Genomic DNA, 17,747 nt, shown 5'->3' on the forward strand with positions numbered 1-17,747 from the left:
GAGAGGGCGGTTGGGCACTGGGACAGGCCCCCCGGGGCAATGGTCACAGCACCAAGCCTGCCAGAGTTCAAGAGGCATTTAGACACACAGTTTGCACGCAGTTTGATTTTTTTTTTTGAGTGGGAACCCAGGAGTTGGACTCAGTGATCCTTGTGGGTCCCTTCCAACTCAGGATTATCTATAATTCCATAATTCTGTGATTCTATTTAGCATGTCCAAATAACAGCATTTCTGTTGCAAGGTTTCATTTTTTGCACCAGCATAGCATTCTTCGTTCACTTTCAGACTGATGTACTTTTTTTCTTTGCCTTGCCCAACTACTGTCTTGCCAGTTTTTACATCCTGTACTTGTTCAGACAATTATTCCAAAGGGTCAGACTAATCTGTTTTTGTTTTAGCCATCTGTAAGTTAGGCAACTAGTATAAACTGGCTTTTTGTAGGGAGAACACTGTAGAGAAAAGATTTCTAAGACTTTCATACTGAGATGGATGAAATGAGCCAGCAAGAGGGAACACAGATAAGTTTAGATGGTAAATTTATAAAATAAATTAAAATGGGCAAGATGACTCTAATACTCAGTGTAGAATCTTGAAATTTTATTAAGGAATCTCATTCATAAATGCATCTGTTCCTTTAACTTACTAAGGCATTTTTGAATTCTTTCTCTGTAATCCAACACATTTACAGTTCCATGAGGCATCATATCAATTGAAGGTTCAGTGGGTATAATCTCTAGGATTACGCATGAAAAAATATGCAATAGTATTGAGCTGGATAAACTTCTGTGGAACTCCATTTGATAAGATCCTTCCATCACAATTGTGAAATGTTGATGTTTACTCTGGGTATTTAAAAGATCCTGCTGAAATCCAAAGTGTGTGCAAGTTTTTAGTTAGTATAACTGGAGAATAAAAAATATCAATCATACTGTAGAATGTTGCAATCACCTTCAGCACTGATTGTCATTAATATTAGCATATGTAATTTTTTTTTTTTTGGAGTGTAGACTTGAAAACAAATTTCATGAAATAAAACTTGCATGAAAGCAAATGACTTGCTGTTTGGGTTGTGCTTGTGTGAATAGATGCCATAAAATTGGCTCTTGGTGCAATATTTAACATCTGCATCTCAGCTGAACCAAGAAACATTTCTTCAGTTTACCAGTTTACACTTACTATGCTTCTGAATCGGTGATTTTCATTGATTCTCAAAAAAAAAAAAAAAAAAAAAGTTGTGCATTAAAAAAAAAAGGGGGGGGGCTTCTTGAATTTCTTCTTTCTTCCTCTAGCATACAAATCTGTGGAAGAAAATAAAACTGTTGAGAAAATATTATGTTAAAAAGGATACTTGGAACCAAATGCCACTGTACCACTGTTGCAAACTGTTTATTTTTGACATTGTGTTAGGTTAATCCAGATCTCAGGGTAGTGCTGTACAGGAGCAGAACAGAGGAGTAAGGAACTGACCAAGAACAACTGCTTCTTGGAGAACAGTTTCTCATAAGAAGTTATATCTGTATTTTATATCTGTATTCTAGAGAATGAATGGGTATTTGCTCACTTTTTTTTTTTTTTTTTTTTTTTTAGTGCTACGTAAAGGAATACATCTCTCACTCCCTGTTCTGGCTAATTTTTGAGTAATAAATAAACAAAAGGTTCTAATTATCCTAACAAAAGTTGTTCTCAACTTCTTATATTTACAGTTAATAATGAGATCTCTAGGACTGTTGTGATGAGTTTTAAGCGTATGCCTGTACAAATACATTGGAAAAACTGAGAGCTGAGATAGTCTTTCATCTTTGCCTGCCTAAAAAAAAAAAAAAAAAAAAAGGCAAAAGCATTTTTAAATTCCTATACTTAGTTTTTCCCCATAAATTATCCAGTAAGCAAACTTATCAATTTTAGCTACAATGCAGTTTAAAAACATGGCTGTAGAGTGTTTTTGTGTATGTAGAGTGTTTTGTTGCTATTTTACTATCTCTGTTCTCTACAAAAAAGAGGCTGAGGGAGAAGAAATTGCAAAATAACACAGAGAAGACTTAATAACAAGCAGGCTGTAAGCAATGTCTCCAGAGACAGGCACTTGCTGTAAGTTGTCAGATCTGATTAAGGGAGCTATTGGCATCAATCAGACCTGACAGTAGTATATCTGAGGTTAGTATAACTATAATTAGTGAGTTGATTAACAGCAAAGAGGGAGGAAAAAAAGGGTAATGTTTAGGATCAAACTCCGTTAAAACATTTAGATCATTATTTAAACTTGAAGGCTGAGTGGCTAATTACACATTTTACGATATAAGAGCTAAATTTCACAAAGCATGCAAGCTGCTCTTCCTCATTTGTAACCACGGTTGTTAAAATAAGATGTGTACTGACTTAAAAAAGATAGTGGCGATGGTGTGTTTTTTTTTTTCCTAGAAAAAAATCTAGAGGGCAGATGCTCTTACATTCTTTCTATAGCTCTTACTTGAGCGATCCTAATACATATTGCTTTTCATAGCTTCTCCTAAGACTAATGTAATTATTCCTCATGTAAAGTTCTGTATTCTTCCATTAACAGTGTAAAAAAACTTTATTGCTTTCACAGCAACAAAAAGAAATTCTTCTGACTCAGCAGTCTTGTTGGCTAGACTGGGTTTAATTCCATTTTATTTTGACTTTGGCAAAGTCCAATCGTATGGAGGTTTAAATTTAGTACTGGAATTCGTGCATGAATTTTGTAATCAGTGGGACATCCAGGATTGAGCTGAAAGCATAAAATTTTAGATCTGTGAATTCCATCTATTATTTGTAACCCTCTGTGAAATTAACTGTACTACAAGTAAACTAATATTGGAAAAATCAGGTCAATGGTACATGTGAGGTGTCATCGTATCTTGCTCTGCTAAGTAGGTGTCCAGAGAGTAGGTGTCAATCAGTTGCCTTTTCATTACATGGGTTTGATGGGCTCTGTAAAGGAACAAAATCATTTGTAATTATGAGTTTCTAAGGTTAAGGTATAAAATGTTAAATGAAGTTGTTTCTTCAGTTAGAAATTAATTTGCTGTTCTAATGAATTCTAAGTGGCTGTATAAATTTTTTTGTTGTTCCCTTGTTGATTTCTAGACACGTTGATTATTGATGTTAGTGTTGATGGCTTACTAATTGCTGCTGTTATGCATCAATATAAGCAACCTCTGTAAGTCTTTCTAACATGAAATACTCACTGTCTTTTGTAAGTGTAGTCTTACTACTGAAAGTTTCAAAGATACATACATATAAAGATATATACATACATGTATATATGTGTGTGTGTGTAATTCTTTATTGCCATTACTCCAAACGCTTCCAAATGAGCACATTGCCAATATTTGTAGTGTAAGAAATCTGCCTTACTGGAGACATAATTCTGTTTTACCTATGTAAAACATAGCATCAGATGGTTGTCACTGATTTATGAAAAGCAATGTATTTATATTCATTATTTAGTACTTCCTACTTTCCTCCTGCAAATTCCTATTTTGAATTGCTGCCCTCTGTTTCACTTTCTATGTGTTTATTACACTCCCTGCCTGAGCTCTTGCTTGCATGAGGTTTTGTAAAATGCTTGAATAAATCATGCAGAGTATGACTGCAATAAAAAGTAGGATAAAAACAGCATTATGAAAGTGACTTGAAGGCTGATGCCTTTGTAACATGTTTTGACAGAGTTTTGCCTTGGCGAGTGCCAAAGTACCCTCATGGGGTGCGATATTGGGTATCTAATATTAAAATGTGAAAAGCTTGAAAGCATCATTGATGGGAAATATTTCCAATTTGTGCAAAGCATAGCCCCAGCGTAGCAGCTTTCTATAGAGAACTGCAGAATATGATGCATTCCAATGCAAGGCTCGTCTGGGTGGATGTGTGTAACTGCATGCAGTTTTCTGCATCTCTGTTTGTGTGTGAGTGAAGCTCTTGCAGTGAACACTGTGCGAGGGCCAAGAAAAAGCACCATGATAAATACTTACACCATGAATAGAGTAAACTGTGTAGTATGTCCATGCCCCGTGACCAAAAGCTGTCAGAAGATGAGGAGTCCTGGCTGTGACTGAAGAGAACATGCTGTAGGATCAGATGCATATTCTTTCAAGTGTGGTGAGGTGGAATTAAGGATGTGTGTGAAGGAGTGGGAGAAGAGAAACCAGTAGAGAGGTGAAAATGATAAAGATGAGGAAGCTATATTAGCTGAAATCTACAGAAGCAGATCTTTGAGAGAGTGTCTTTGAATACTGACAAAAAAGCAGCAGTGGCTAGACCAGAATTCTGTTGCTTCCCATCTATGTCTCCAGCACAATGACTCATCTAACTTATTACAGGCATAAACATAGAAAGAGGATGGTTCTGTGCTTTCCAAAGCTTTTAGATCCTTAGACCTTTCATTTGGTTCATGCACTAGTCTTTGTCTGTAACTGTATCTACAAATGGAATGGGCCATAAAAGTGTCCTTCAACATCATCCAGGCACTCCTGAAAATAACTATTTTTAGTAAGTTTTCTGCTTTTCTTCATGTGGAATGATTATTTGCTTCATCACATGTAATTTCATTGAAAGAAAACTTTTTAATCTACAAGTTATGAAATAACCTGTAGTCATACCTAATTATTGCCTTATGCTATTAAAAGGCAAACTCCTTAAATACATAACATGCATTTTCCAATGGAGCTTATGCCTTCAAGTTACTTCCAGTCTGTATTTCAGCTGTTTTCAATCTCTTTACCTCTGCTTAGCTTTGGTCTTCAATCAGACTTTCTCATTCTATCAACAAAACAAATAATTCCATCAGTCTTTGCACAGGAGGTAGCCTCTGGAGTACATAGCTGCAGGCATCAGGTTATTTTCTAAAATAAGGCTTGGTTTTCTTTTTCATTTCCTGAGGATGCTGAAATAGTAAGAGGATTAATTAATAGCAAGTGGTACAAAAGGTACAAAGAAATGCTAAATAGCAGTTAATCCCAATGGTAGGTGTTTGCTGTTTCTCTGAAAAATTCCCCAAAGGATGTCTTCCTCACCTCCTAGGAAAATTTCTACATGTGCACCACCTTGCCATCTCTAACAGATCTTGCTGATGGTTCACATGATCCTATTAAAATATAAAAGTAAAGAAAAAAAATCAAACACTTTAAGTTACCATGATTCCCATGAGACACCTTATTAAAAGAATTACTGCTCATAACTTATTTCTGAACACAGATACAAAAAAAAAAATTAAAACACAGAAGTGAACACCAATCTGAAGATGAGTCAAGCATTTGGGAGGTGGAGCAACCAATATATTTGCTCAGGTGCAGTTGTAAGCGATTCTGTAAAAAGATACTTTGGTTGTTCAGATTGTAAAGGATTTATACACCCTTTGTTGCTTTTCTAATCAGAGTTTTTAATTCATCAATTGCATTCGGTTTAGTTCTCTGGGATTATTTTACTGGGTAATTCTAGTACAAAAGCCTTTACTCGTAGTCATGTTGTAAAAAAACAATTGAACAGAAAGCAGCAAGATCTGCTTTCTGAATGGGGCTGATTATGACAAACTGTTGTTGTCAATCTTGTGTTCCTGCTGTTCGTCAGAATGTTTCATTTTTATTCTCAGGAATGCCCATTAAATCTCTGCTGTAAGAAATTAAAAATTTCTTTCTTTTATAGGTATTTCATCATTTCCTTCAAATGTCTTGTATTCAAATAGTAGTTGAAATGTTTATTGTGTATCACAAACAAAAACTATTTTTTTTTAAAAAAAGCACCTTTTAAAGAGAAATTACCAAAATTTTGTCTTATAGGGTGTTTACTCCTCATAGTACATGAATTTATATAAACCCATTTTCAGTCTCAAAATACAGGTTTTTATAAGGTCTGATAATGAAAAAATAAAATAATTTGTTTAGAATATGCCATGCAAGCCTACTTTACTTACCTTCCAGAAGGGTTTGAACACATGTAAGGTAGACTATTTTGAGAATCCACTTTAAAAATAACAGAGCACAGAATTGAATTTACTAATCTGATGATTCACAACCATCTTTTTAATAATCAGAATGGTATTTTGTCCAAATATGAACACCACTTTCCTATCATCCCAGTTGATGCTCAGCCTGATGTACTAGTCAACTAGTTCTTCACAGAATCACAGAATTGCAGGGGTTGGAAGGGACTTCAAGAGATCATTGGGTCCAACCCCCGATATGTTTTTATACATTTTGGTTTGAAAATATTTGGCAGATAGGAAGAATAACCTAGATCTTTTGTACGTGTTTTCTAAGCGTTTATCATAGTAATTAGGAAGCTATCTGTATTTTTTTTTCTGAGTTTCAATTGTTATATGCTTGAAAGGAACAAAAGGTCAGACAAGTGGCGGATATGCTTGGAGGCTGAAGTAGCTAAAATAGGGAAACCATTCTTGAAAATTGTCTTGAAGAACTTAAAAGCAGTGATTTTTTTTAGTATGGGAAATTGTAGTTAATATTTTATGTAGTTTGTTCTAAAATATTTTCATATGTGGATTGGACCTGTGGGAGTGTGAATCTGAGGGTATTAACGTTAGTTTTACTAGCCTCAAGGAGGGGCATGCAAATTGCTCACACAGAAATCAGATACTAGTCACATTCAAGATCTGTTCAGGAAAATTTAAGAAGCGAGTGAAGAATTTAAAGGATTGCAAGTGAGCTATTGAAAAAGTAAATGTGCAGGCTGTGCCAGCTGTTAGAAATTAATGGAAGATCTTTTCCTCTCTATGAGACCATAGGCCTTTTCAGACTAAAAAAAAACACATACAACAACATCAAACCCCATGCATTTTTCAAAATTTTCTGAAAATATGGTATGAAAACATAACTTCCTTTTATCATGAAGGCTGGCTTCTAAGGGGACTGAAAAGAAACTGCTAAAAATATTTTGCAAATTGATTTTGCTAAAAATATTTGCAAATAGAAAAGTGCATTTTCACAGTCACTTGAAAGTGCTTGTCAATTGAGGTTGAAGTTACCAGTTAGTATTGTTACCTTTGACTTTGTTTTTCAAAGTGAAGTAATTTGACTTTTTTTCTTTGAGTTCTTATGTGAACATTACATAAAGTAATACAGAGATACATCAAATCACCCTGAACCTAAATGAAATCATTTAGGTTGAAAGTTTAGTTTTAAACATGTTGTCTTTTCTTGTTACAGAAGTTAAATGAGTGACAGTTGTCACCTAAGAAGGCTCTTCCTTAATTCTTCTTTAATAAGCCAATTTTACTATTCCATGTTTTTTTTAAGTAGAAAAAGTCAGTATGGAATCTTTATTAATGACTTTATATTTAATTAATTTGATGTTAATATTAATTTGATTAATCCAAAAATCATTGGAAAAAGAGACTTAATGTGCAGAGAGAAATTTAAGTTGACAGCAAAAATATCGACAGTTAACCCATTTCTATTCACCCATACCCTAATAAAATAATAATAAAAAAAAGATTGAACTGTCTTGCATGAGTTCTAGTTCATTAAACAAATGCGACAGTTTATTTTCCATCTATTTTAATACTGAAAGAGGTGAAGTGGTGAAATAGCAATATAAATGAGCACACTTCTCAGTGTGCTGATAACTGAAGTCGAAGTATAAAAAAGAATATATTAAAAAGATATTTTAAGGTTTGGTTACTGGTTTCTTTCTCTGCCTCCAAACAGAAAGTTGAATCCTTTTGCTGAATCTAATTTTTGAGTTTATAACTTTGTAGATGAAATATATTATTTCTGAAAATTAATTACAAATATAAATGCCACCACAGCATTTAAAAGTAATTACAAGATAGATCATAATGCTGCTTTGTTTATTATTTTAATTGAAAAAATAATCTGTAGCTTTCTAACATTTGCTGGTAGTCAACATTTTCTTTTAGCTGATATTTTTAATTAGCGCCTTACATTTAAATTCAATTTAGAGTTTGAGACTACAAAGCTGATTTGTTTGTTTTTTTTTTGGAGGATTTTCTTTCTCAACTGTAATTTTTATCTGCAAAATAGATATAAGAAGCAATCTTATTTTCTGGCAAAATATTCTCTGGAGATATCTGGTCTTACTAAATGAGACAGTATATCAAGTATAGCTTTAATTCAGGTCATTACTTCGCGTAACATTGCTGTTTTAAAATAAGATCAAAGTAAAGGAGCTTTATAATGAATATTTAGTCATCACTTAGAAACAGAAAAATTAATGATATCAATTTAAATATATATTCTGATAACATGACTGGCATAAAAAACAACTGATCTCAACATTGGCAATTTAGTTTTAGCAAATTAACTAAGTAGCTTGCATTTGTAGTATTTCACACCTTAAAGTCTTAATATGCATTGCTAAATATATTTCCTCACTGTTTGCTAATTAATGTTCTGCGGAAGTACAGCTGCTAATTTTTTATTTTTTTTTTGTGGTTGACATGGCTCATTTTAAAGTGATAACAGTTGCATCTGTAGTAGTGTTACAATTCGGTTCATAAATTATGGTCATACATTTTTACACCTACTATTTTGTAGGATTGCAAACATTTGAAAAATCTGTATTTGCTAGCAAAACACATGCAATAATGTTTTAAGGAAACATCCCCCACGTTCTCAGTGATATTACTTGGTCTTTCTTGCACTGAGTTTTAAATATTGCAGGACAGGAACATCTTTTTGGATAACATCACAAATACAATGTCTTCAGAAGTGTTTCTTGGTAATTAGCAAAGACTAGGATTCTGAAAGTAAAATAATTGGACTGGGACAATATTGTGAGGCACTGCAGGGAAAAATACTTCTCTGAGGTGAATTAATAAATATCAGGATATATCTTGTGATGAAAAGAGTATTCATAAATGCATGCTTTATAAAATATATATTTTTATAATAATATTCTAAAAGAAACATTACTGGACAAAATGATTTCTAGTCTTCTGAAAACAAAATGAGTATCTTTCACATGAAAGAGTGCAGAGGGTAGCACAGAGAAGACATAGGGGGTCTCCGCAAAGGGTATATAAATACCCTAAGGGAGAATGCTATGAGGCTGCATCCAGGGTCATCCAGGGCAAGAGGCAGTGAATACAAACAGAAATGCAGGAGGCTCCATCTGAACATCAGGAAACCCTTTGTACTTTGAAGGTGACCAAGCACTGGTACAGGTCACCAGGAGAGATTATGAAATCTCCTTTCTTGGAGATCTTCAAAAGCCACCTGTACATGGTCCTGGGCAACTTGCTCAGGGTGGCCCTGCTTGATCTGGGTGAGATGGACAAGACGGCCTCCAGAGGTCCCTTCCCACTTCAGCCATTCTGTAGTTATGAAGTCTGTCAATCTGGGTTCCAAAAAATTTAAGGCAACTGATTTTTTTTTTCTATTGCTTTCTAAAAGCTATTAATATTATTCTGATGGTACTTTCAATTTATTCTGATCTTAACATTCAGTTATTATCTTTTCTTTTTTTTTTTTCAGACTTGTATAAGCAATTTACATAGAAGTTTTATAAGTCATTGTTAGCTTTCTGTCTCCTAGCCAGGGCCTTGAAGCATTATTCAGAATTAAAGAATTAAAATTGTTTTTCTGGGAGGTCTTAGGTGTTTGCTGTAATCAGTTAGAAATATTTTACCACAAATAGTTTTTAGAGGGACTTGAACGTTAAATGTCTTGCATGATTATGTAAGGAATTGATTCTGGACAAATAATACCTATTTGTTCTAATGTAGAACATATATACAAATGGCACACGTTAGCTTGAAGTTATTTGGTGATAGTTCCATATATTTTTCCACACTGAAGCCTACTATTTTGATGTCCAGCACATGTAGAATGCAGGAGACTGTGTCTGCCTCAAATATACAAAGCAGGTAAAACTTAAGGTAGCTGTGTAAGTACTACATTGCCTTTACTCAACTGCAAATTAAAATGCATTTTTTAATAAAGGTGAATTTGGATTTTTATTTATATATGCTTAATATGTCTTTTTCCTGCTCTCATAGATGCTTGTGACTACTCCAGAGAAATGGGATGTAGTGACAAGGAAAAGTGTTGGTGATGTAGCCCTCTCTCAGCTGGTAAAACTCTTGATTCTTGATGAAGTTCATCTGCTGCATGAAGACAGAGGACCAGTACTTGAAAGCATAGTAGCACGTACTTTACGCCAGGTAAGAGCAAAAAATACCCCAAAACCTGTACTTGGAAATCAAAATGTTGAGATGGCTTATATTTTATAGCTATTCTGTACTAAATATGAAGAAAAATATCTTTCTTCTACCTTCTCTGTTACATCAAATGTCAGATTCCTAGGATGCATGATTTATTACAGAGCTGTTTCTTAATGTTCAATTACTTACTGTACAAATAACACTAAACTGGAACATTTTTAAACAAATAATAATCAGGATAGTGCTTAACATAACCAAAATCGAGAGTATTTTCTTACCAACAATGCTGATTTTTATTGGTAGATTTCATATAAGAAAAATGTTTTGAACGAAGAACAGGGTCTAGAATCTAGGTGTCTAGAACTGTTTCAGCACTGCTAGAAAAATACTAAGTAATTTGTCCTTCAGCTTAATCAGTTTTTCTTTCTTACTCGATGCTTAAGCACTACTTTCTAAATACCAAGATTTGAAATGGTGAAAATAGAAAAGGAATAATTAAAAAAAAAAAATCTTAAACTTAAAAAACTTAAAAAACAAACAAACAAACAAACAAAAAAAAGGATTTACAGTTGAGCAACAAGATTAGACTCTGGTTAGACATGCATTTACAAGAAAATTGAGAAGTGTAATCTAGAGAAGAATAAAAGGGATAGAAAAAGGGATAGAATTGGAATAAGTAAATCATTAGTTTCATAGAATGGTTTGAGTTGGAAGGGACTTTAAAGATTAGTTCCAATCCCCCTGCCACAGTCCGGGACACCACCCACTACAGCAGGTTGCCCAAAGCCCCATCCAACCTGGCCTTCAACACTTCCAGGGATGGGGCACCTACAGCTTCTCTGGGCAGCCTATGCCAGTGCCTCACCATTTTTTCCTTATATGTAATATAAATCAACTCTCTTTTAGTTTAAAACTGTTACCCCTTTTCCTATCATTAAGCTCCATGATAAAGATGCCCTCCTCCATCTTTCTTTTAGGCCCACTTTCAGTATTAGAAACCTGCTCTAAGGTCTTCTCTTCTCCAGGATGAACAACCCCAACTCTCTCAAACCTGTCTCCATAGGAGAGGTGCTCCAGGCCTTTGATCATCCTCATGGCTCTCCTCTGGACTTGTTCTGACAGGTCCATGTCCTCCTTGTGCTGGGGGCCCCAGAGCTGAATGCGGAATAACTCTCCTAAGAGCAGAGTAGAGAGAGTGGAACTGACTCCCTCGACCTGCTGGTCTTCTTTGGATGCAGCCCAGTTCATGATTGGCTTTCTGGGCTGCAAGCACACATTTCCAGCTCTTGTCAAGCTTTTCCACTAGTGCTCCCAATGTATTGGTGAGGAGAGAATAGAGTGGCATTCTTTTTGTTTTTGTCAAAAAAAAAAACAAAAAAACAAAAAAAAAACATTATGCAGGAGTATTTCAATACAAAGAATCTGTAACAAGTTAAAAATAAACACAATTAGTATTATTATGGCTGTGCTTGCAAGCATGTTAAATGTTTAAAACCTCTTAGCTTTCAAGATGCTTTTTTATCGTGGTAAGGCTACACAAGCCTTGTTAAGTCCCTTCAGTAGGGTTCCTTGTGTGCTTTCTGAATCATTCCACCTCCTATAAGAACTGCATAAAATTAATGTCTGCTATGATCTAGCACAGTAAGTGTAAAGTTATTGTATAAAGAACAACCTACGTGATAATTCTTTAGAAGAAGCTAAACTGGGAAAGAATTTCTTTATGTAGGGTATGTATGTAGGCTCAGTGAAGTTTTCACTTCAAGGGCATGAAAGCTTAACCCATTTGGTATTGTATTTTCTTACTTAAATTGATTTGATTACCTTGTTTTCCTTAGGTGTCTTTAAAGTAAAGCATCTCAGTTTTTAGCAGTGACCGTGACGGTCATTGTCTTCAAGTCAGATTGCAAGTAATATTGTTTTATGTTTCAGTGTGAAGTTTTATGAGACTTGTAAGGTAGGTTTCAGCTGTTTGAAATAGATGTCTAGAGCCATTTTATCTGTGCTAGCTTATTCATCTTGGCCTCCTGCTTCTGCTTTATTTGGACGCAAATCTCCTACAGATCCTTTCCTTTTGTGTCTGTCAAGTCTGTGCAGATGTCTTTAGGAATAAAATGATCTGAGGCAATTATGTCTTGGGTACTGAATCCTACCCTTAGCGCATTTATTGTAATATAGCAGTATCTTGGTTCAACACTCATTTAAAAAAATAGCTCTCTGGGGTGCTTTAATCTTTTAGGATTTCAAGGTTTGTTTTACCTACCAAGTTGGAGTTTAATTTGTCTGGAATTGAAGCTACTCATTTGTAACTCTTCCTTAAGTGAAACAGTTGGGAAGAAAAACAAAATGAATTTTGAAATTAACAATCTCACCACTTTTCTGAATAGCTTATTTTTTCTAGATTGATGAGAAAGTCAATGGTGAAGATCACTATGAATCTTTATAAGAAGATTTGCAAAAGTAGGTAGTTGAGAAGGAAAATTTACAGTATAAAAGTAGACTAAACAGTTAAACAAAACCCCAAAAATAATTATAGAAATATTCAAAGCTATGCAGCAGGAAACAATTCCAAACAAATATTCTGAATTACAAGCTTCTAAGAGAGCTTGGGGACAAGAAGCAGAAGGTGTTTCATAGAAGTTTTTTTTTTACCATTTTAATATGGATACAAGGAAATAATCAGAGACTTGGTCTAAAAAATGTTTTACTGCAACATCTGAGCCTGCAAGCATAGCACTGTGAATATTTCGATATACAACCAAAACTAGTTAGGAAATTATTGGAACTCCTATTACGTGTCTAAAAAGATAACGACAATTTTCTGATTACAGAAGTATTTCACTGGAGTTCAGTGCAAATACTAGTACAGATCTTTTAAATGCAAAAACATTCCACCTGATAAAGTTTTAATGATATTTTGTGAAGTAAAAATGTTGATTACATTTCTTTGGTACTGTTCCCTGCTCATAGTTCTGTTTTGTGCATTTCAATACAAATTCATAATCGACACTGGAACAGGAACTAAACTTGGGATTTTCAGCCCATCTCTGGAGATGTCCTTCTGACTTCTGGTGATTTTATATAAAATATTAAGCTCCTCTCCAGAATGTAGTTCTAGAATGTATTTTTTGTTGGTAACTGTAGAATCATCATGCTTATTCAGTACTCTTGCAAACAGAAGGTAAGAATATGGAGGTAAGTTCTGAAATAAATACATTGACCACATAAATATCCTTATGTCAATTACACCGCTGCAGTAATTGCCAAAATCAATTACCTGATTTGTGTATTGGTTTAAAGCATCAGAGCTATTGACTATTTTCTTCGTAATTTGTAGCGGAGGAATTCAGAAAGTGATTAAACTAGTTATTCAAAGAAAAACCCATTACAGATTATTAGTCACTAGATCAGACTGGTGGCTATAATAGCTGTGGGGCTATACTACCAGGAGTCATTGTCATTTTCCCTGGTTTTGTACTGTTAGTAGAACATCCCTTTTTTGGCTACTGGGGGAGACAGTGTACTGGGGTAGTTGGATTTTTGGTCTGACCTGGAATGGTCATTCTCTTATATAACTTCTAGGGCAGAACTGTGATAACAGATTCAACTCCTTTGAATACTACTTCATTCTTTTTAATAAATCACTAATAGCTGTTCTAAAAATGGTGTGTACCTACATTTTCACCTGGATCATACTTCCCCTGGTTTGTATAGGAGACAATGCTATGATTTCTATGTGTGTTAGGATCCATATTGCATGTACTGTTATATTTTGCACTGCTTGTTATCCTGTCTTACAAGACAATAGAATACATCTTTTGTTTTCGTATGGTTATTCCGTATTCAAAGGTTATTTTTCTTAGATTGGGGATAATAGAAAAATACACTGTATTTTGTTGTGGATTTTTTTTCAGCCTTTTTAAGAATCAGGCCTAATGTGAAGCTCTGGCATCACTGTGCCAGAAAATAATGCTTTGAGATATGTATTCATATACAAACATAGCCTTACAAATACATTCTTAAAACAGGAACATCCTGATGCATTAGTAGGTCTGTCCTAATTTGCACCTCAAAATTTTCAAATTAGGACTGTACTTTCTTCCAGATGAACACTGAGTCACACCACTTACTGTAAGAGTTTAGTATGTGTTTTTTTTTACTTACGGCATTATTTTTAGAATCAGCTTTTAAAATATCTAGAAGGACTACATATATTGGAAGTTCTGGCAGTCTTACAGCAGAGTGAACAGCATATTCGTGCATGTTTGCACTTTTCAGATTTTCAGAAATGTTTTTGTAAGTGATTTAAATTGACTTTGCAAAACATTTTGGTGGGAAAATTGCTTTGAGCTCTGTTACATATTGCAGGTATAACATCAAACAATTTCTTTGAATCCAATTTATAGCTTTGATGTTTAAAGTTTTAGTGTGGAGCATAATACAGATGTAAAAATGAAATGCTTAAACTTTTTAATCAAAATTTCCACAGTTCTATAATATCTACTAAGCTTATTAGTTTGAAAGAAAAAATGAACTGCATGACACTCAGTTCTTTTGTCATAATTATTCAGAGATGTTGATAACTTCTTTGCTGCTTATGAGACAAAAAAGCGTACCTGAATGCATGAGTTGTGATACTTTCTCTCAACTCTGAAGCATAAATTAAATAAAAGAAAATATGTAGTGAAAGATTTCACAGGTTTTGGGGAACCAAAGCTCATGTCTTAGGCACACAAATATTTCTCTGTCTTATATTTCAGTTGTAATATATTTATATCTTTGTATTAGATCAACCAAGTGTCTAGATTAATAGTGGGTGTGTAGCTGTGTTCCTGATGAAGTTTCCTAAACGAGTAGTATGGATTAAGTGTGCTGCAATGACATGGCATCTTACCTCATATCTTTTAAACGGGAATATGCACTTCCTTTAAACAAAGTATTCAATTTGAATTTTACTGATGCTATTTAATGATCGATCTTATTTATTTATGAATCAGTAATATTAGAAATACAAAATTTCAAGCTGGTCAGAGGAATATTTTAGCATATTTCTCACCATCATACTAAATGCAGAAAATAAATTCCTTAAATATTTTCTCATTCAAATATAAAATTGATGAATATCCAAAACAATATGCAGGATAACATCTCACACAAACAGAAAATCCTGCTTTCTCTTTGTTTTTAACTTTCTTTTTAACACATGTTATGACACAGTAAGAGTATAGAAAAAATAACAATAAGCAAACATCACCCTCCTGCTGTAACTTCATGAATTTGCTTCCATGTTTATCAATAAAAAAAGTCAGCTTAGCTATACTTAGATGTTTGCAAATGTTATTTTCAGCAACATCACAATTTTGAATGCAATAGCCATTTGAGACAGATAGAATAGATTACTTTTATGATTTTAATCTTGACCCAAATATTGCAAAATTAATGTATTTTCCTTTGGGATTTAGTGTATGTGTGTGTGAGGGGGTTATTATTATTGTCTTGATTTGGTTTATTTTTTTTATTGCAAATTGACCAGTATTTTAAGGTGAACCTGTCTAGTCTTTCTTGTAGTCATCTCCTCAAGATGACAGAAGTCTTTCTGCTTTTAAAATATGTATGTATGTATATATGTGTGTATATATATATATATATATATAAAACTGTATTTCACTAGAATGAGAAATAAATGCTATCACCTATTCACATTTTTCTGCAGATAAGTTTTAAGTGAGTAGTTAAAAACAGATAAAAATCTAAAGGTTTCATAAATGCTTCCCCTAATTCTGCCCAACCTCTGTGTCCTTAAAGGGTACAGTTTTGCTTCTAGACTTAGTATTCAGTTATTTCATCATCTGAATAGCCACAAACTACACACAGTCTCCTTGGATATAGTGATGCTTTTCTGTCCTCTGGAAGATCAAGCACAAGTTCCCACTGAGCCAAAGAAATTTTTGCTGACAGGAGGAGCCTTACATTTCATTCCACATTTATAATGTGAATAGTTGGATCTAGCACTTTTCTACCTGTTCTTCACAACTTTGTCACACTGCCTACTTCCCTTCTTTCTCCATCCCTAATTATCATTCTTTTTCTTCTCCTTTCCCCTGGCAGTTCTCATATTACCTTTCTGAGCCTTCCCTCCTAATAATGGTCTTTCCTCACGATGCCTTATTTAAGAAATTTTCCCTATGAGCTGTCATAAATTTTCCTGCTCTGGATGCATTTTCAATGTCTCTAGTTCTTTTTAGTTTCCAGTTCTCTCTTCTACCTCTTTTTTTGCCTCCTCTTGTTTCCCTCTTGTGCCTCCTGACAATCAGAAGCAAACAAATTCAGAGGTCTCCCACACAAAGCCAAATGCTGGATTTTTATCTGCTTGGGACTTCTCATGTTCTTGGAATTCCATTCTTGATTAAGTAAATTTTGGTTGTTTTGTTTGTTTATTTTAAAGGAAGGCTGATAGCTAATGATCTAAGAACAGCTGATGAGGTCAGAGGAGGAAAGGTTCTTTTGTCTCCATATCTTGTCTCTAGCAGTAGCTAGCTGTAGTTCATTCAAGTGTTTTTGGAGACTAGAATGCATTGATAAATAATGGCATTGGCATTTGTTTGGTTATTCACATTTCATCTTCAGTGACTGCTTTATTCCTTTGTCCCCTTGATACTCCTTCTATCTGCCAATCAAGTTTTTCAGGATCTCCTTACCAAAACCTTGTTCTATAATGTTTTGTTCCCCACTTAATGTTATTGTGGGGCTTTGTTCACTGAACTTTCTCATGTTTGCAGCTGTTTTTAGAACATGTCAACTAACTTGGGTATAGAACTTCTGTTAGTTTTGGTTGTGGCACATACAGAAGCTGAGCTCCTCCTTCCTGCTATTCAGTTCTGTCCTTTAAGAATTACATGCGCTTTATTTGCTGATACATCATCTTCAGAGCCTGCATTTAGATGCTGGTTCATTAAGTCTTCAGACAGATACTTCAATAGTTGCTGCAGGATTCACTTGTTGTTATAAGAGTGTTTTTGGAAAATAGTCTCTTATTTAACAACTGAGGTGTATTTAAGAATGAGCTAAATTAAGATAAATTTAATTTGAAGGGGACTGATAACCTATATTTACCTTTATGGCTGCCACACGTACCCGTTATATTAATCCTACCAATCACCTCTTCTTATTCTTGTCACCACTTATTTGTGTATTTACTGCATATCATGGATAAAATTATTAAGTAAAGTTGGGCATAGAAAGCAATTAGATGCATCCCTTTTTAATTGCTGTTTTTCAATTATAAGTTCTTTAAAAACCATCAGTTCATCAGATTGTCATAAAATTAATGCCTTACATAATTCTAGATGTATATTGTTATGTTTTCTGGCAGCTTTGTAGCTGTGTAAGAATGACTTCTAAAAAACTATGTATTTTTAAAAAACCAAAACTTAATCTCCATTTGCTTGGAAATTGTTAGTGATCAGATATTTGAAGGAATCTTCAGAAGCTTTTCTATTACTTTGCATAGAAGTGGTCAGGCAGTCATTCTGCACAACACTTTTTATGATTGATAGTTGAACATTTTTCCATTTTCTTGGTATATCCATGGAGTTTA

General features: G+C 34.1%; 1 protein-coding gene across 4 annotated transcripts in view; it reads left to right on the plus strand.

The window, feature by feature from the left end:
- The window catches only part of ASCC3 (activating signal cointegrator 1 complex subunit 3), a 280,038-nt gene that overhangs the window by 95,198 nt on the left and 167,093 nt on the right, over window positions 1-17,747 (plus strand). For all 4 annotated transcript variants that reach the window (XM_068677837.1, XM_068677841.1, XM_068677840.1 and 1 more), the window contains exon 11: window positions 9,989-10,153. In XM_068677837.1, coding sequence (XP_068533938.1) covers window positions 9,989-10,153 — 165 coding nt within the window. The remainder of the gene's footprint in view (window positions 1-9,988; window positions 10,154-17,747) is intronic.

This window comes from Anas acuta, chromosome 3 (genome assembly GCF_963932015.1).
Source record: "Anas acuta chromosome 3, bAnaAcu1.1, whole genome shotgun sequence".
Lineage (NCBI taxonomy): Eukaryota > Metazoa > Chordata > Aves > Anseriformes > Anatidae > Anas > Anas acuta.